This window comes from Oryzias melastigma, linkage group LG13 (genome assembly GCF_002922805.2).
Source record: "Oryzias melastigma strain HK-1 linkage group LG13, ASM292280v2, whole genome shotgun sequence".
NCBI lineage: Eukaryota > Metazoa > Chordata > Actinopteri > Beloniformes > Adrianichthyidae > Oryzias > Oryzias melastigma.
In genome coordinates this window covers 33117202-33138372 of record NC_050524.1, presented here as the reverse complement: position 1 = coordinate 33138372, position 21171 = coordinate 33117202, and the positions used below count along the sequence as shown (strand labels likewise).

The following is a 21171-nucleotide window of genomic DNA, read 5'->3' as shown; positions in this document are numbered from 1 at the left end:
TAGAGCAGTGGGGATTTCCCATAACTACCAACATTTTCTTTAAACACCATCATTTGGCATCATACTATAAAATAAATAACAAGAAATCTGCTTGAATATAATCCTCTGTCTCGCTAAATTTAACATACACAAATATAAATGTATTATGAAGACTTCCCCAAAACTTTGAATATTTACAAACAAATCCAAGTTTTATTTGGAATCATTGAAGCTCATTAAAGTTTGTTTGACTGAGACTTCAATAAATTGTTATAAAGGAAAAATATAATGAAAATAAAATGTAGGATCATCAAGGAGATGCTAAGGAAAAATGTATCAGGTCAAGAATGATTATTCTGACAAATAACGACAGGGAAATGGCTATTTATTTCTTGATAGAAGTCTAGGGATTTTGACTTCTTCTTTTTTTGTCAATGTTTAAGCAAACATTGCATCAAATGAATGATAATGCCAAGAGGATAAACAAGAGCTTACAGTGGCCTAACTTCTGCATTATGAGAAAAAAAGACAATGTAGAGAAAAAATAAACAAATAAAGCATTAAATCTGATCTACAAGTCCAAACATCTCTAAAGTATTGTAAGTCTTGATAGCTTTAGGGTCTGAAGAGAGTTTCAGAGTCAATATAGCTTTACATTTCAAATAATACAAGACTGAAAAGATTTTTTGGATGACAATTTGTGAATTTGAAATTTAGCCAGTATTAAAAATAAATAAATAATATAAAATTGTTTTTCGTGAGAGCTGTTGAAATTGTTAAAAGGGAGAAGTCTTTCCACGAGGTGGCAGGGAAAAGTGACATTAGCAAAAAAGACGAGAAGCGTTTCAGTGCCCAGTTTGCAAAAGTAACAGCTTTTGTCTTTGTCGATATGTAGATTTTGACTTCTTGGAGCCAGCAGGTACTTCCTGTTTGGAAGGCGAAGGGGGCGGGGTCACTCTGTCCGGTTCCCTTTTATACTGTCAATGGCTCGAGTACGCATGCGCATTGCACGGTTTGCGGTTGCGCCAACTGGCAGAGGATGTTACTGGTAGCCAGTGTAGATGCACTGGGTTTTTCCACAACAATAACAGTACCATCATTTTTTTAATCTCCACTTTCCGATCTGAGGATTACACATTTCAGAGGCTCTTTGATCCATCATCCGTCTGTGAGAAACCCAATGAGCTCTTTTGTTCTTAGCTTTCACATGCTGCTGACAATGGATGGGTTTGCATATTTGCAGAGCTTCTATCTGCAGAAGAAACAAGAATCATGGCTGGCTAGCTAGGCCGTTCATTGATTTTTAAAGCAACGAACAAGAGTCTTGACACGACGGGATCCGTAACGTCTGTGTGCGTAGACCACAGCGGGGTTTTAAGGACCAAGCGTTTTAGGAGCGAGTCTGCTGTATTTTGGGGTGTTTTTTTTAGCTAGCGGCACGAGCCGTTAGCGTCACAACCTTGGCTGGCTGACGTCTCGCCTCTGTAGTTAGCCTCCTCTGCTAGCTAACGCTAGTTAGCATCGGCTGCACAGGAGAATTGTGGAATACTTCCCTAGGACGTTTCAAATCGAGAGAGGATACGCGCACCAACATCTACTTTGACAGCAGCGTCTCTTGGATGAATGTGGGACAAGATGGAGACCCCGACGATTGTGTACGATCTGGATACCTCCGGGGGCTTAATGGAGGTGAACTTGTCATTCTTAAATTAAACATTTGACCGCGAACGCTTTCCCTTTTTATTATTTGTTATCATTGTAGTCATGTTGTAAATGTGTTTGTGGATTTGTGAAGCAAATACTTTAAATGAAGCCACAAGGTGACGTTTTTGTCCATGTAGCCGAAAGCGTTTCTTCGAGCACAAGGCCTTAATCCCGAAGACAAACTCATGCAGTGATCCGGACTGTTAGTCTGATCTCAAACTAAACTAACGCGTTGCGTTCGCAGCAAATTCAGTCTCTACTGGCGCCTCCGAAGTCCGAAGAATTGGAAAAACGGAGTCGGAAGTTGGTGAGAGACGTCCGGAGGAGCGGCAGGGCCACCAACCATGACACTTGTGATAGCTGCCGGGAGGGAGGCGATCTGCTGTGCTGTGACCACTGCCCGGCCGCTTTCCACCTCCAATGCTGGTAAGTTTCACCCCGTAACGACACGAGACGACTCGGTCTGAAAGAGTAGGAGAATGGCGGCAGGACTATCTGTGGATTCTTTCACAGACTCCTTCATGTTCAAATGTTGCTACAAAAACGGTAGCTCTCGTTTCATTTGTAATTGCATGCTCGTAGTTGTTAAACTTGATCAAAATCGTTTGTTTTATTAGTCAATAGTCTCCAAAACACAACTATTAAGCGTCTGTAGTTACATTCTTGGAGCTCAAACGATCGTCATTATTATTTTTTTTGCAAATGACGGAAGTTTGTCTTTATTTATAGGCTTACTTGTTTAAATTTAGTTTAAGATAATTTGAGGATTACATCAACACCCATTAAGATGTGCAGGCTATGAAGGATCGCACTAGGTTGGAGTCGAACTCGTCTTCCTGCAGCGGCTGCAGCTGCTGTAGCCGCTAGTGCTAAAAATGGAGTCCAGCCTGTTTCTGTTTACAATATGGCGACCTCCCAGCTCCTGTACACTCTTCCAGCGCCATTTTACCAGGCTTTCCATTTCAAAATACAATACAACAAGCACATTCTAATGCTTATATAGATAGATATATATCTATCTATATAACGTTTAACAGTATCTTCTTATAATGTGTCAAGGCAACAGAAAACAATGGAAGCACATAATATAAAAAATAGATTTATTTTCAAAATAAAATTAAAAATTAATCTTTCATAAAAAACGGGGGTTATCTCTGGACTTGCTTCATTATTAAAACTGAGGTTTTTTTTTTAAATAAATGGTTAAAACCACTGCGTTTTTTTTTGTTCTTTTTTTAAATATATATCTTTGACAAAACAATTGTAATGGGGTGATTCTTGTGCCACCGTATTGCAAGCAAAAGTTATTGAGATAAAGCAAATAAAATGTATACTGTTAAGGGGCAAAAAAACCTCATAATTTGCAAATAAAAATATTTAATGTTTGTTTCCAAAAACTTTTTTGTGCATTTGCAAACTTTTTTTTTTTAATCTTTAAAAAATATTTTCGCAATTGCAGCTCAGATGTTTTTAGATGTGTACTGGTGCTTTTACCCAATCTTTGATTTTGCATTCAAAGTTTTCTCTGTTATGTTTGTAAAACCGGGCTGCACGGTTGTGCAGTGGTTAGCGCTCTCGCCTCACAGCGAGAAGGCCCCGGTTCGACTCCCAGCTGGGACCTTTCTGTGTGGAGTTTGCATGTTCTCCCCGTGCATGCGTGGGTTTTCACCGGGGACTCCGGCTTCCTCCCACCGTCCAAAAACATGTTTCATAGGTTAATTGGTGACTCTAAATTGCCCCTAGGTGTGGCTGTGTGAGTGGATGTGTGTGTGATTGAGGCCCTGAGACAGACTGGAGACCTGTCCAGGGTGTACCCCGCCTTCGCCCATCAGTAACCGGGTTAGGCTCCGGCACCCCGCGACCCCGAAAGGGAAGAAGCGGTCAAGAAGATGGATGGATGGATGTTTGTGAAACCCCAAACAGCCTGCTGATTGGTCTAAATTATCTATTAGCAGAACTCAGAAGGAGCAACAAAGCTCACATACACAACAAGAATCTGTATGTATTCATGTTAGTCTAGCGACCAGCATGTTTAATATGTCTGCAGCAATAACAAACCTCTCAGCGTCATCTCTGTCCAGCCGTATGTTACATTAGTTATGATTATGATTTGTATAAATGAGCTATAATTAAGCTAAAATTGGAAGAAAGTCGCATTTTTTCATTAATTTTTTTTGTACTTAGGACATAAGTAAACAGGAGTTCTTAGACACACGCGATTGGATAGAATTTAGACCAGTCAGCTGGCTGGTTGGGGTGGCACAAATTAAGGCTGAGAGAAAATTTTTAACCAAACTCAAAGATAAGGCAAAAGCGAGATGAGGCACTATGCATCTAAAAAAGGTTGTGCTGCAATCGCAAAAATAATTTTTAAGAATGAGAAAAAAAAACCTTGCAAATGCAAAAATATTTTTGAAAGCAAATGATAGTTTTTGAAGCAAATATTAAATAATTTTATTTGCAAATTAAAAATGTTTTCCTTAAAACTTCACATTTTATTTGCAACTTAAAAAAAATTATCTCAAAACTGTGACTTTAGTTTGCAACATGGTGGCACAAAAACCACTCCATATGTTCTATGGGTTTGTTTAATAAAGCTTTCTCCCATATAATTTATTTCTACCGTTATGACTATAATTTTTAGTGCTACCTGTACACATGAAGCATCCGTTTCATCTATAGTCAACTTTGTTAATAAACGTTACTCAACATAGTTATAATTAAGTGGTTAATATGTGTTTTTAATTAAACATGGTTTAAGTGTTAAGATAAATATCAATTTTTCTGTCGTTTATTGTTTCATTTGGCTTCACTAGTATGCTGCTTTCACCAAAACCATTTTTAAAATCTTTTTGCACCATGAATAATAAAGATTTTAAGCTTTGCTGCAAATGCCTTTAATAATTAACCCGTTGCATGCAGAAAAGGGGATCTAGTTTTGATGTTAGACTATCAAATGGTAAATGACGTACACTCAAATAGCGCTTTACTACCTTCCTTGAAGGCCCAAAGCGTTTACAGTCACAAACCCATTCACACATTCACAAACTAAAGAGCCACTCCAATGAAAATAGCGTTTTTGGTTTTCTTAACATGTCGTTGTAGTGTTTTTGGATGACGGAGGACATATATGAAGAAAATTAAGAATAAAACTTCACATCTGAGTATTTCTTTGTTCAGATTGTTGTGAACCGGGAGCAAATAAAAAATGCTGTTTGATAAAAATTGTATCCGTTACGTTGAAAATACAATTGGCAGGCCACAGCTTGTGGGGTTGTAAGCTAGTGCAGCCTTAGTCCTTGTCAACAGTCCCGCCCACAACTCAAAGATGAGTGTCTGATGAACTCCTGCTGTTTTTCAGAAATGATGTCCTAGAAAACACCCAGGATTTTATTTGCCTTAAAACAACAATTAAACTCTAGTCAAAGAAAACAAGATTTACTTACTTTACTTACTTTTACATGAATAAAACAAAATAACATTTTTGTAAATAAAGATCTGTCCAGTTGCATCTTATCGAAAAACCTGTCATATGAATGTCATGTTTGTATTTTTTCTGTCTCATTACAGCAACCCTCCTCTGAGTGAAGAAATGCTTCCTCCTGGAGAGTGGATGTGCCACCGATGTAATGTCAAAAAAAGAGTGAGTGTCAAATGCTGTGTAATCCTGGACACCATTATTGGTGAATTTCAATCAGCTTTAGTGCTGATCACACTTAAAATACATGCAAATAACATCAGCCAAAATAGAGCCTGTTAGAATAATATTTGCTCAAATGAGAGGTCAATATTTTGAATAAAACCTCAAATATTGAAGGATTATATAAATTTGTATTTAAGTTTAATGAACAATCTAAGACATGAAATGAAAATAAAATTCAGCAGGACATTCATAAAATAAATATTGTACACTTTTCTGTTGAAATTGGTAATGTTACCTTTTATGATTTAATAAGATTGTGTTCAACAGCGTTCAGTTCTTTGGTTTCCTGGTTTTAATCCATTAACCTGAAGTTGCGTATCACGTTCACGGCCCTGTCGCCATTTTGTCTGAAGTCACTGTGAAAAGGGTCACAGTGACGTCACAGTTCTACAACTGTTCAGGCAATGGTTGAGCTTGTACAGTAGCTGGCTACGTTTACATGGACACAAGTAACTGGAAGAATCGCCTGATCAGAATAAAAACGTGTCATGTAAACACGCCATTCAGAATACTCTGGCCTGATAAGACTCATTCAGATCCAAATATCTTTCCGATTGCGACAGCTGGATTCTACCGATTGTTGATCCGATTGTGGTGCGTCTAAACAATTCATTTCGATTGTGTGTCTTTACTGATTTTACATCATGCGTAGAAGCTCCAGAGGAGACTTCGGAGCACAAACAGGGCCGATCAGCTGCTCCCCACGAGTGAACCGGGCCTCTGAGCAGAGCATCCGGACATTGTAGCTTCACGTCTTTGTGCAGAGGAGGGTGCTTAGTTGCGGTATGAGCTTCCAACTGCAGTCCGTCCGGCTGCTCTGCACGAGTGAGCTGCCAGACTCGGGAAAACCAAGTCTCCCGGGAGAACTGTGTCTCCGAGCGGCTTCATGACAGCTTTTCAGAGCCATGTGCACATTTCCATTCCAATCTGATCTTTGACCTGATCGAGGACATTTTGCACATGTAACAGCAGCTACTGTCTCTTTTTTTGGTGTATTTGGGATTTAAACCATGGGGAGGTGTATTTATTCATGGCGGGGCGGCCGCGGTGCAGCGGTAGGGCGGTCGACTCCTGATCAGAAGTGAGCGGGTTCGACTCCCACCTTGCCCGCCCATGTGTGGAAGTGTCCTTGGGCAAGACGCTGAAGCCCTGATTTGCCTCTGGTGGGAGGTTGGCACCAGTGTTCGGCAGCGGAGCCACCACCAGTGTGTGAATGTGTGAATGGTGAATGGGTCTGTGACTGTGAAGCGCTTTGGGCGTAGAAAGCGCTATACAAGTATACGCCATCTACCATTTACATGTCTCATCTGGTCTCTTGAGCTAATTAATAGATCCATTTTTTTTCCTTCAATAGATTTGTCTATATGAAAGTTTTCTGATGAGATTTTTGTTTGTTTTTGGCAGAAGCGGGACCAGAAGTCAGAGCAGACGAACGGTCTGCCAGAAAGACCTTTGTCTAAATGCTCCCTGTCTCCTGCTGTGGAGCTTGAGCTCAATGCTGGTCCACTACGGCTTGATGGACTCCCCCCAGGAGCTGGAGCCGCGGGCCCTGGGCTACGGGTGGCTCAGGTCCGTCTTTTGGATCGGAAGACTTGCAGCAGGCCCGGGACTCCTACATCAAACACCTCATCTACCCCGACTCTCTCAGAGGATCAGAATGATGGGGAGGATGACACAGTCGAGCCTGAGGATGATTTTCAAGGAGCAGAGTTTGAAGGTGCCCCTTTATTAGCCCCAACGCCACGCCTCCTTAAGAGGCCCTTTCAGCTTCTAATAGCTGCTGCCATGGAGAGAAATCCCACACAGTTTCAGTTGCCAAGCGAGCTCACTTGCACCACAGCTCTTCCAGGTGAGTCAAATGATCACTGTTAGATCTGACACTGCTGTCGTTTTTCACTGTGTAATTGTGGGGTGGGGGGGACAGACCCAAAAAAGCAAAACTCTGCCCAAAAGAATCAAAGTGGTGCAGTCCTCCAACTAGGGCTGGGCGATAAATAGATTTTGTTGATTAATTTAAATTTGTTTTAGAAGATTTATCTGTGGGAAATCAGAATTTCATCGTAGCATTAGCACTCTGCTTTCTTGAGCTTCAGTTGTTCAGACTAAGATCAGCCTGGCTGTACCTTACAGCTAGCAAACATGAAAACAGCAGCTAGCAAAGAGGAGCTTGTTCCACAAGGACCAGACAAGAAAAGCATTTCCATGAGGTACACATGTACTCGTGACATGAGAAGTCCCCGTAACGTCTATTAACACTACCCTAGACATGTTTACTTTAAAAGTGGGCTCGTTTTGACTAATTTGTTAATATAAACTCTTTTACAGCTGATCGTCACAATCGGTTAAATAAAGCATCAGTTCAGAGAGAAAGTTCCCCTCTTACTGCTTGTTTTGTCCAGAAATTATGATGGGCGATAAATAGAGTTTGTTTAAAGAAGGCTGCGCAGTGATACAGAATATTTGGGCTGTGTGACCAGAACTTCTTTTTCAAGGTGTGGTTCATCACCATGGTTTATCACAGCAGCCAATCAGAATTAAGTATTCACTCGGACCATGGTACAACACAGGTGTCAAACTCCAGGCCTCGAGGGCCGCTGTCCAACCAACATGTTTTCCAACTAGCCTGCCATAGAAGCTCCTTATTGGCTAAACGCACCTGATCCAGGTAATCAGCAGCAGATGAGCAGAATTTCTGAAAAACCAGCATGATACCGGCCCTCGAGGCCTGGAGTTTGACACCCCTGGTATAACAGATCTGATCTCTCAGCCTAAATATTCATAGTGTTGTTTCAACATGTTAGCAGTGCAAGATAACATTGGGACATTAATAATAACATAAAATAATGTGGGGGGGGCTGAATCCGGGCCTGAACCTATATGGGGTCATGGGTGTGCTGGAGCCTAACCCAACCACTATTGGGTTAAGACAGAGTACACACTGGACAAGTGTACTTAAACACAGGGCCACATTCACACTCACATTCACACCTAGGGACGATTTAGAGTAACAAAATAATTTTTTTTTTCAAGAATACTGAAAACTGAATATTTATAGTGAAATTTGACTAAAGGTGGATCCACAATCTGTACCTTTTCTGTATTTTAGGTGTATTTTTGGTTGGAAAAGAGAAATGTCACGTCATTTTGTTATGGTTTTATCTCTTCAAATATGCTTTAAAAATATTTGATCATTTGGCAGAGGTGTGTCATTAGAGAAGGTAGGAATAAGTAGCTCTGTTTCAATGAATAGAAAAAGGGGTGGGGCTTTCCCGTGTTGTTGTTAAGGAAATCAAAAAATGTGGAATGAAATGAAAGTACCTTAAGAATACTTATAGAAAGTATGAGGTCTACTGTGAGCAAATAGGTTCTGCCTTCAGTAAACCTTTGCATCTATTACTTTTTGCCCTTCAAATGACTTTCCAGGCAGCAGTAAACGAAGACGGAAAGAGGAGCTCCTAGGAAAACCATTCCGGAGGCCTCAACATGAGCTGGATACTAACGGTCTTGTCCCTCTTCCGGTGAAAGTCTGCTTTTTTTGCAACAAGTGAGTTAACCGATTTAGTGAAAAGAAAACAATGCTGTAACTGTTCCCTTTTTTGTACTAATAGTGCTGTATTTTCTGCCATAGGAGTTGCAGGTTAGCTCCTCTGATCCAGTGTGATTATTGCCCACTTCTCTTTCATATGGACTGCCTTGACCCCCCACTTACAGCTTTACCTGCTGGCAGGTGGATGTGTCCAAATCACGTTGAAAACATAGTGGTAAGATTTTTGTGTTTATTGTCTCTAAATATCATTTGGACAAACATAATTGGATATTGTAATCAAATGTAATCATCAAATTAGCTTAAGCTTCTAAAACGTAACTTATGAAGATGTAATCTAAAAGTTCTGTGTTTACTAACAGCTCAATCAGAGGAGCCTGAGTCTGTCCAAGCGCTGTCAGCTCTTTGACCAATTCCAGGACAGGATGTCCCAGCATGCAGTCAAGTTAGATTTTCTTCGTAGAATCCATCGACAGAATGCCCCAAATCGACGTACCTTTACTCAGCTGATCAAGAAAACTATTAAGGTAAGTGGAGTCACGTGTGAATCAGTCTAAAGCAGAGGTGTCAAACTCAATCACACAAGGGGAAAAAATCCAAATCACACCTTAGGTCGCGGGTCGAACAGGATAAACATTTACTGAACACTCTAAAACTACCTTTTTAAAACTTTAAAACCGTGACTTTTTAACATAATTAGGAACTAGATATATAGCATTACCCGCGATGATGCTAGTGTGAATGCTGTAAACTGAATTTGGCTGCTGAAGATGCTATTGCTGATAGACGAAGATGCTAAAATTGACAGCTGAAAATGCTGAAGCTGATAGACACTCTGATGGATACAGCTGAAACATTAGCTAAATGCCAAATTAGCCAAAAAAAACGTAGGTTAGCCAAAATAGCTAGCATGTAGCTGAAACAAGCTAAACTTCAAAATAGCCTAAACAACAACAAAAAAAACTAAATCAGCCAACACAGCTAGCATGTAGCTGAAATATTAGCTAAACTCTAAAACAGCCAAATATGCTAAAAAAAAGCCTAAATTAGCAAAAAGGCGGGAATATTATTCCAGAATAAATCAGCTTAAATCTTAAATAACTTTCAATATTTTACTCTCCATAAAAATGTATTTTGTCAAAATTATACAAGTTAAAAATAAGTGAAATATATTTTTTGGGAGAGTAAAATATTAAAAGTAATTTAAGGTTTAAGTTGATTTATTCTGGAATAATATTCTTGGCTTTTTATTATTCATTATTATGTTAAAAAGTTACAGTTTTAAAGTTTAATAATGTAGTTTTAGAGTGTTCAATAAATGTTTTAGGGTGTCAAATGCAAGAAATGCCGCCTTGTGAACAAATGAGTCTGTCAACCCCTTACTGATCCAGTTCTGGAATGTCTTGTCTGTAATTCTGAATCATAAGTGCACCATCTTAATATCTTTGAATATTCCTCCAGTTGACTGTTTTTTATTGTTTTCTTCCAGGCAGAAAGCATCACCCTATGCATTGTTCTTTTGATGTATTTGTTTTGTCTTGTAATTTCATATTGGAGCTGAAGGTGGTACTCCTTTGTTGTATTTGCTTCTATGTCTTTCCTGCTTTATAAGTTGGACAGCACAAACATAATAATGGCTTTAACTGAGCTGCAAAATAGTATTTTGGTAAACAAGAAAGACTTATGCCACCCTTGTCCTTTTGCATTTGCAAAGTCTCATATTTGGCTCTTGGTTTTTTACCTTTCCATTTGTAGTTGGAAAGTATCTAACTCTGTCAATTGTTTCGATGGTATAAAAAAGTATTGACATTTTATAACTTTTATAACTCTTTAACTTTCAAGATTTGTAATTGAAGGACTCTGTTTACCCTTAGAACTGAAATTATACATTTTCATTTGTATCAGGTTCCTGATGCCATTAAGTCCCAGTACCAGAATCCTCCTCCCATGCTCCTCCCTGCAGGGATGCGACAGTTGGAAGTGGTTTGCAGTAGCATTTCTGACCACAAGTCTTCAGATCACCTTGCAACAGAAGCTGAGCAGCAAGAGGTAGGCCTCACTACTTGCTCTTCAATTTTTCCGTTATAAAAATTATTTTAAACACATGGTTTGATATTTACTGCAATGAATGATTACATTTAGTCTAAAACCATGTTTTTGGATTTTTTTGGCAGTGGCTTCAGGATGTCATTGCTCTCCAATGTAGTATCATGCGGCATCTTTCAATCAAACAGACACCTGGATCCACGTCGGCAGCAGATTTTGAGTTGGAGCAAAAGAGCTTCATAAAATCATGTATTTTCTCAGAAGAAATGAAGGCTCAGGCTTCTTTCGGAAGGACTTCTTCACCTTTGCCCTGCCCTAAAATGCCTACTGGAAGTTTATCCAAAAGCTCTCTAGGGCCCTCCTTTTCCAAGGATAGTCCTGCAAAGCTTCCTGTCTGTCAGTGTAACACAACTTCATGTCAGAACTGCCATAAAACCAACGGACCTGTGGCAGCGCTTCAGCCTCCCAGCCCTTGCACAACTCTAGACTGTGATAGCACGTTGACCTCCTCCAGACACACTGAGCTGCAACACAGGCTGAATCCCAGTTCAACAGCCCTAGAATCAGAGCCTGTTACGGGACTAGTGAACCACGTACAAACTGAAGCTGTTAAAAAGGAACATGAGGGGACCACAGAGATTTGTGCTCTGAAAAACTGTCCTGCTGCTCCTACCTTATGGCCCAACAGTAGTGAGCTGAACAACAAGAGCCCCAACAACCTTCAGGAGGAATGCCTGAGCAGTGATCCCCACTCTCTCACAGGCAGCTCTATCTCAGATGCACCGAAAGAGAAGCAGAAGCAAGACCCAGAAAAACTGAAGGGGTTTCAACCACCAGCGGGTAAATACACCGAACATAAACCCACAGAGACATCCCACTGCATGCTCAAAGGGTAACCAAACAGGACAGTTGGAGGCTGACTCTCTACCCAGATTTGGAAAATACCTAAAATAAAAAAGGGAGGCGGGGCTAGGGTGGGTGGGCTAAGTGGAGGAAGTGTGGTCTGGATATGTGATTGGCAGTGTCATGGAGGTTAGCTTGAGGGGACTAAAGGATCTTTTTATTATTGTCTCAACGTTCTCGGCGTTAACATCACGTAGAATGCTCCGCAGCCTCTGCCGCTCTCGGCGTCAGCATGGCAGAGTGAGCTCCACCGATTTCAGCGTCGCAGGGTGAGCTCCAACGCTCTCGGCATTAGCTTCGCCACTCTCGGCGTAGCCGGGGGAGCTTTAACTCTCAAGCGTGTTGAGCGTTCAGAAATGGGCGGGGCTTTTAAACTAGAGCTCAGAGCATGTTTACATGAAGGTTCTGGGTTTTACACCAGTTGACCAACCACAAAATTCAACTGTAATACCTCCTTTAACCTGTAGAGGGAAGCACACAGATGGTTTTAGACTAATTTCAGGAATTAGGCACATTTCTTTTAAATTGTAAAAAAAATAGTCAACGACAAAAAGAGCACTTTTATAGAGGTTATCAGTCAAAAAAAGTTGATGTAGGGTGTGGTTACCCTTTAATCAACCTAAATCCATTTATTTTGAAGCTCGAGTCTTCAAAATATATTTTGATTTATTATTACATTTATTTTGGGGATTATATCTAAATTATTCATCAAACAGAAATGCTCAGATGTTTTTTCTTTCGGTAAAGGTGTGTATATTATGGGAGCTTGAGTCATTTTTCACCTGGGAAAGTTTTTAAACATTGTTCCAAATGAAAGCAACTCAAGAAATAAACTTACAGATATTTTGGTAAATTAGAAGAGACTTACCAAAATACAATGTATTCGGTTATATATCTTGTGAAAGGCTTTACTGAAAATTTGGAAAAATGCTGTTCCCAACCCTGATAAAGCGCAGGAAGCCTGGGTTCACTTCCTAGGGTGCAATGAGCCAGAAAATCCAGTATGGGTGCTTAGGCAAGATCCTTCACACTGCTGCCATCTGGCTCTGTCTGTTCCTGGAAAATACAGGGTTGTGTCAGGAAGGACACAAACATTCCCAAACCAAATGTGCAGATCAGTGAAGCTGTTTGCTGTGGTAACCCCTGAAGGAACATGCTGAAAGCTCAACCACTTTTGAGGCACATTGATCATTATTAGAATTTAAAAGCCCAAGCAGCTTGCAGCTAATTTGAGAGTTAAGTTGCGTAGTTAGAAGAGACCTGTGGTTTTTGGTGGTTATATTCTGAATATTTCCAGATCATATTCAAGACCTGCTGACCTACATACCTGGTCAGCAGGTCTATCAAGATTTTGGGTGTCCCTTCAGAGAGTAGTCGTGCTTTAGTAGTTCTTGATCTTTTATACAATATACGTTCATTTATAAAATACAATTAAAAAATATTGATTCAATCTTTTCTGTTGTTCAGGAGTTTCTCTTTTCTGTCAGAATAATATTTTGAAAATTTAGGATGATTTTTTGGAATGAATGAATTTATTTTTTTTGAATAGGGACAGATATAAAAACATAGACGTACAGCAAAGCAGTAGTCCCATAGTCCCATGTCCATACCATAAGGCTTATAGCAGAAGCTAATTTGCAGCACTTTTCCCTAGATGGGCCTTTTACACAGGATTAAAGAATGATAAAATGCCATTATAATAGTTATTTTGTTAAGTTACAATGACATAAAAGGATAAAAACACATCCATTTAACCCAGTCAGACATGTGTGCCAGTCTGCTGCTGCTACAACCAGTCCTTGGTTTGTTTTTTAAAAAGGCTAAAACTGGTCACAGACTTCAGATCTGCAGGACGTGAGTCCTGTTCCTTTTATGGAGAGGGCAGATTGAGCAAAAGAGATTTTGTGGAAGGGCACCTTGCAGTTTCAACTTGCGACTGCCCTGTGGATCTACTGGAACTCTCTCTTTCTTTACTAGAAAATCTACTCATAGGTCAGGATACAGTGCATCAGTTTTCATCTCCATCTGTTTTAATGAACAGTAAGCAAGAATATACTGACCCCTTCTAAAAAATTAGAATATTATGGAAAAGTGTATTCATGTCTGGAAGTTCAATATAGAGTTGGGGACGTCTGTTGAATGGAGTTAAAGTACGTATTTGTTTTTCAGAGAATTCTCTGGAGAAATCACCATTTACTTCTCAGATTTTGTAAAAGATAAAGACAGAGATTATGATCACATCACTTTAGTCAAAAAAAAGTCATTTCATCCTCCATCTTTCAGTAGCTCCTTCTGGAAGATGAAATCTCATTTCCATCCTCAACAAAAGTCCTCTAGAACATTCTGTACACCAGTGCTGGACATTGCAGCCCCAATCACGACTGACTGTGGAGATTTCACTCTGGACCTCCAGCAGCGGGCTCTGCTCCTTACCAGTCTTCCTCCAAACTTCTGGATCTTGATTCCCAAATGAAAGTTACACTTTCATCAAAGAAGGAGCTTGGACCACTGGCCAACAGTCCAGTCCTTCTTTTTCTTGGTCCAGTTAAACGATTTCCTCTGTTGGTCCGGGCTCAGAAGTGTCTTGACCCGAGGAACCCAACAGTTGGAGTCATGGTGGTTTTTGAAGCTGTTCCTCCTCCTCATATGTCCTAGAAAATGACACAGTAGTTTTGATTTTGGCTGAAAACAGCACAACTATAGTTAAAGACTACTGTGAATGCTTTTACAACATATCAAAAGATGATATGAACTTTCTACGTACACTTGTATGTGGAGTTGTTTGTTGTTATGTGCTTCAGGGATCCAGTTTTAACTCATATTTTGTTTGTCCTACAGACACGAAAGCACCAGCTGGCCTGATGGACATGCGTCTGTCAACCACACTTTCATCTGTTACAAACCTATCTAGTTGTACGAAGGATGGAAAGGAGGATGGAGGTAAAGGTGTTCATTCCTGATGATATGTGATCAAACTGAATTTCAGCAATTTAGGGCATTGAAAATGATGTGTAAATACCTTGTTTTTTGTTTGTGTGCTAATGATTAATAGACATTGAGATTGATAAACTGGATGCAGAAATGATCAAGATATTGGCCTATCAAAGGATCCAGCAGCTGTTTCCCCCTAAAGTATCTAGCACTCCACCTCCAACAGGCTCCTCTAAAGTCTCATCACCCCAACCTGACAGTAAGTCTTACCCCTGACACCATCTGCTGTTTGTTGATTATTATTTCTTGTGTGAAGTTAGAATTTCTCTTGTCAGAATAGAAAACAAACACATTGTTTTGGTCAAGTTGTTGGTAACGATCTTTCCTTCAGGTCAGAAGAAAGTCCAGGCCCGAGCCGTTTTCTATCCTCTGATAGGAAAAGGACAAGCTGTAAGCATGTGCTACAGGACGTTATACATAGGATCTGGTAAGACTAGACTGACATTCAGTGAAGTTAGAAGTGTTTGTCATACCTCATCAAATTTGAACTCAAAATATTTTACATTCAAAATATATAGGCAATAAGATCAAATGATTTTTAAAGACCCAACAGTGCTAGTGTGTAGTGAGTGTGCATGTGACTCACTACTGTGAACCAGGATCTAGTATTACCATCAATGGATTCAGCATAGGGCTGGGTGACAAAGGGTTTGTTTATTTCACAATATAGGGTTTTTATTTCAGGCAATATTTATCACCATATAAACCAAATAACTATATTTGTTCAAATTTGAACGCTCTGAGGCTAAATTAACAAGTAAAAGTACTGAATATCAACTGGAAGAAAAAATTGGCAAATGCGGTTAATCAAAAGTAAATCCTAAATCTAATACTTGTTTTTAAGGGCCGTGATACCATTCTTCACATAGAACTTAATGGCCCACAAATTTCTGTTCTTGAGTACAACTTCATCTTGGTGAAGGCACTTGTTGCAGTGACTTCTCCCATACTGGATGTGATGAATGACATCATAGAAGGATCTCCTTCTCCCACTCTCTTCTATTGAACGTCCTGCAAACTTTTAGACACAATTTTTTTTTAAAAGATCAACTTTTCATGAATATGGTAATTAGGGATGTCCCGATCAAGTTTTTTGGGGCCCAATCCGAGTCCAAGTCATTGGATTTTGTCGATTGGCCGATACCGAGTCCCGATCCGATACTTTTGTAACACATTTAAAACATGAACAAATTGAATAAACAGATTAGTGTTGTCCCTATTTCTATTTCATGAACCTTCATTTATCATTAAAAACTTAAACAGAACACTTCTGTGAAGTAGCTTTAATAAACAAGTAAAAATACAGCAAATATAAACTAGGAGAAAAAAATACAATTTTCTTGTTATATAAGTGATAATTAATCATGTGAGAAAGTTTAGTGACTTTAGCTTTAACATCTTTAGAGCTATTGAACATTTTTGACCAAATATGATTCCTGTCCTCATTTAAAATTCTTAAAAATGAATGATGACTTTGTTTTAACATGAATTTGATGAGTGTTCATTACTAGCTCATATCATTATTCATTTTCATTTATTAGTTTTTTAAGATTATGTGCTTCTTTTTAAGTTCTTAAGACATCACATTTTCGGTTTTTATTATCAAAGTACTTAATTTTTTTAACTTTATTTCTCTGTCAGATAAATAAAACAGGCATATCAAAGGACAGCTGGGGTCCTAAGGAGTTAAATTACGGTGTAGGTAGCAGATGTGCTCGGCCTGTCAGATCGGCTCGGGGGCTTGCGACTAGTGATGACGTCACACAACTGTAACAAACCAGTTGGCTAATTTGCTGTTTTTCTGTACTGGAACTGACATTTACAATAAAGTTTATTTTTAAAAAAAGAAAGGATAATAGTGTTGAGATCTGCTCGGGCTATTATTTATTATTTTTCATTGACAGCACAGTCACTAACGTCTGCTCTCCTCAGTGTTTGTGTAACGGAGCAGAACGTGAGCTGCATGTTCTAGCGGGACTTCATCCGGTCCGTTTTTTAGAAAAAATACGTGCGAATAACTCCTTTTTTTTTTTTTTTTATGTGCGACCAACAACAAGCTAGCATGGTACTCGCTAGCACCCACTTTAGCTCAAACTTCATGCTTCCCAGCCTGATTTCTCTCTATTAAAATAACGATCATTATCCTGTGATGATTCCTCTCCATCGGATTATTTCGTTGTCAAGGTTTTTGCGGCTGATTGCAAATATTCCTTTTCCTTTTGTGATTCCTAACGTATATGTTCGGACCTCCTCGGTTGTTTACTCGGGATGAATCCGTGCATTGTTATGGCAGAAGTGTGTAATTCCCCGTGTCACGTGACAGTGGTCTAATGGTCCGGACCAATCACAATCTTACACGTCATCTATGCGCCAGCCCCCGAGCCGATCTGACAGGCCGAGCACATCTGCTACCTACAATGGCGCTAGCATGTAGCAGTTAGCAGCTGCTGTTTAGCCATCTGTCTGCAGCACGAAGAGCTTAACATTACATATAAACAAAAAATGTCTTTTTCTGTTGAAATACCTTTAGAGGTCGTTGTTTAGAGACACTAGCTGTCAGTTTAAAGCGTTTTCAAAAGAGTTATTGATCCCGGAAGTCTGAATCCGTGATCATCTAGCTAGCCTGATTGAACTGTTTACATTGGTCTTCTGCTTGAGCTGCTGCCGTTTTCTGCTGCGTGATCTGTTCATGACATGCAGACTTCTAGTGCAGTATTTAACGGGATAACAAGATTGAAATTTAAAGCGCTGATCATAATAAGAACAAATTAAATATCCGATCCTGACCGGACAATGAGCCCGATTTCGATCGAGTCTTTGACCACGTGATTGGGCCCGAGTTCCGATCACGTGATCGGAGCGGAAATCCCTAATGGTAATGCTTTGACAGTATTGGTTGCATTTTTGTCTTTACCAAATTTCCAAATTGCCGTGACTTTTGGACTTAGAGTGCACCTGAAATGAAGCAGCTCCTGCCAAATTAAAAGAAAATTGTACATATATCGGCCGCCCTTCTTTAAAATCTGCAGATGTCCACGTTGTAACATACACTGTAAAAAGTCAAACTTTGTATCAATTAACAAAAGCTCTGTAATTTGTGACCATCAAAAATATTAGTTTTAATAATTTATATTTGTAAGTTGAGTAAACCATCAACTAAAATATTTAATTTGATGAAAACTAATCATTTTAAATGGAACGAATTACAGAATTTTTGTTCATTTATGCAGTATTTTACTTTTATCAGTGTAGTGTATTTACTCTGTGAACAGTGTTATTTGACCAACGTCTCTGCCACACTGCTATGACTGACATCAGAGCAACAAAACAACGTTTAAAAAAACATGACAGAAGGAAGGTGGGACCTCTGATCTTCTATGTCCTACCCCAGAAGTGTCAAACTCAATCACACAAGGGGCAAAAATCCAAAACACACCATAGGTCACGGGCTGAACAGGATAGACATTTATTGAACCCTAAAACTACATTTTAAACTGTAACTTTTTAACATAATTATGAACTAGGTACATAGCATTACCTGTAATAATGCTAGTGTGAATGATGTAAGCTTAATTTGTCTGCTAAAGATTCTAGTGCTTATAGCTGAAGATGCTGAAATAGATAGCTAAAAACATTGAAGCTGATAGCTGAAAACACTGAAGTTAATTCCTGATATCACTGAAGCTGATATCCAGCTAAAATATTAGCTAAATGCAAAATTAGCCTAAAAAAAAAATGTGACCAAAATTCTATCAGTGGGTGAGCCTGGTCAGGCCACTTTCACAACACTCTAAAGGTGCATTCATACCGAAGATGATTCACCCAACAATTTCGCATGGCCCGCCCCTCTATGGCCACTCAAAAAATTTGCTGCTCGTCGCCTGTCTCAGCTTGATGCTGCGGGCACATGTGGGAGGAGCTACACAAACAATGTTGAGAGATAGGGTTTATTTATTGTAAAGAGTTCTAGAAAAACATCAGTAATCATGTCTCCATGTTTGGTTTTATGTGAGACACTTTGCCGGTACTGGGAGCTGTGTCTGTATGACAGCAGCTTCCACTGTGTTTCTGTGTCTCTGTGGCTGAGCCTGAAGGCTCACTGTCTCATTATGACCGGAGGGGGAAAAAAAATTGGGAGACCTTTTTCCCTTTTTTTAACGTCTGAGTGACGCCTGAGCCAGCAGCCTCTGCACCCAGTGGTTGGAGATCACTGTTCTAGATTGTACCCATCAATGCCTCCGCCGCACCTTCTCTGTGCCTGGAGAAAACACCAGGCTTTTGTATTGGTTCTGTTCAAGCAGGACTCTACAGTATTCAACCATTCTGGCCCGTTTGTCTCTGAGTAGAACCCAGAAGGAGCAATAAAGCAAAAATGCAACACGGTTCTGTATTTATTTATGTTAATGTAGAGCAGCGTGTTTACATAGTCTCAAACTTTTACATCCAGCAGGGCGTGACATTATGTTGCTATTACTATTAGCATTAATGAACTCAGTTTTTCATGAATAGAATGTTAAAATATGGAAAAAACTTTGTTATATAGAATTAAATAATGAATAAGTAATTTATTTTGAAGATACAAGTTCTTCAAAATAGGACCTCCTTTGTCACACAAAGATGGGGAGAAGCCAGTCTTCAAATATTTGTGTTGCAAACACTACTTGTATTCTAAAGGCAAAGAAAAAAATGAAATGAAAATATTAAATATTTGTAATTTCTATTTTATGGTTTTGTTTTTAAAACTGAAATTCTGTTCTGAAAACTGACTTTTGATCTGGATGTAGAGGCACAAATATCTCTATAATTGGTTAATAAAGGTACTGTTTGATATGTCCCAGTTTGAAAAAGTGTCACTAATCTTCAGATGTTTTCTGTGAAGGAGCTGACATGGACGTGTGCCTTTCAAATTACGGTCACTGCAACTATGTTTCGGGAAAACATGCCTGCATTTTCTATGATGAGGTATGAGCACACTTTTCTCTGAAGTATGTCATTGTTCTGCTGTACAATTCTCCAGACAGTCATGTCCAATCCCATCTTTTCTCAGAACACCAAGCATTATGAGCTTCTAAACTACAGCGAGCATGGCACAACAGTGGACAACGTTCTCTACTCATGTGACTTTTCTGAAAAAGCCTCGCCATCGCCGCCCTCCGGCCTTGTGTCCAAAGTGCAAAGCATTATCCGTGAGTATTTGCTTGAATGAAAGAGGCAGATCTTCATTAGTTTTTTCACTGATGCTCTACCTAGCAAAGGTTTATGTACACTTTCTCTGATTTTGGCATCTATTTTTTAATTTTTTGCAAAAACCTCACAGCGTATTCACATCAGAAATGGATTCAAATATTTACATCAGGTAAATGAGAGACAATTTAGTTAGTATGGGGTTGGGGATTTAGCAGGTTTTTTGCCTTCTCTAAACCCCATGTGACTCGTGATAGGTCTGGTTAAGACTTTAGCGATATCACTCCTCTTATCGATTCTGCTTATCATCTTCTTGTCTGCTTCTTCCCTTTCGGGGTCGCGGGGGTGCCAGAGCCTGCTGATGGGCGAAGGCGGGGTTCACCCTGGACAGGTCGCCAGTCTGTCGCAGGGCCACAATCACACACCCATTCACTCTCACATTCACACCTAGGGGCAATTTAGAGTCACCAATGAACCTATGAAGCATGTTTTTGGACGGTGGGAGGAAGCCGGAGTCCCCGGTGAAAACCCACGCATGCACGGGGAGAACATGCAAACTCCACACAGAATGGTCCCAGCTGGGATTTGAACCGGGGCCTTCTCGCTGTGAGGCGAGAGTGCTAACCACTGCGCCACAAACCTTTTTAGATAACGACCTAAATAAATAATGTTATTAAGACCCGAAATGCAGAGAATATCAGATGGTCTCCTCACTTCAAAGAACAATAACAGTTGTACATTAGATGCCAAGTAAATTATTATTGTTATTGAGGCACAATATGAACGTTCAGCCTGTCAATCTTATACGGTCATTGTTTTTTACAGTGCTGTCAACCGAGTTAATTTCTCCTCCTTTATATTCAAATGTCCTGCCCTGATCAACACTTCACTCACGAGCTCCATGTGTGATCCATTAGCATACTCACTTGTTGAAACAATAGCGGTGCTAGACGTCTCATTTGGACGGTCAGGCTCTGCACCTCTCTGCTAGAATCTGGTGTATTTTAGAGCGGTGTTTGGACATGACACCCTACTGGACAAACTGGAGGTGTACGGGATCAGAGGAGTAGCGCTAAGTTGGGTCAAAAGCTATTTAACAGGAAGAAAACAATTTGTC

The 21171-nt window shown here is 39.7% G+C and overlaps 1 protein-coding gene across 1 annotated transcript in view; it reads left to right on the top strand.

Moving 5' to 3' along the window:
* The first annotated feature begins 970 nt into the window (after positions 1-970).
* Positions 971-21171, top strand: part of LOC112142080 (PHD finger protein 12) — a 23010-nt gene continuing 2809 nt past the window's right edge. Inside the window, exons 1-14 of the mRNA XM_024265332.2 lie at positions 971-1668; positions 1928-2109; positions 5254-5326; positions 6791-7235; positions 8810-8930; positions 9015-9147; positions 9293-9457; positions 10836-10979; positions 11105-11816; positions 14718-14819; positions 14932-15069; positions 15202-15297; positions 19750-19832; positions 19918-20056. Of these exons, the coding sequence (XP_024121100.1) occupies positions 1603-1668; positions 1928-2109; positions 5254-5326; positions 6791-7235; positions 8810-8930; positions 9015-9147; positions 9293-9457; positions 10836-10979; positions 11105-11816; positions 14718-14819; positions 14932-15069; positions 15202-15297; positions 19750-19832; positions 19918-20056 (2599 nt within the window). The 5' untranslated portion in view covers positions 971-1602. The remainder of the gene's footprint in view (positions 1669-1927; positions 2110-5253; positions 5327-6790; positions 7236-8809; positions 8931-9014; positions 9148-9292; positions 9458-10835; positions 10980-11104; positions 11817-14717; positions 14820-14931; positions 15070-15201; positions 15298-19749; positions 19833-19917; positions 20057-21171) is intronic.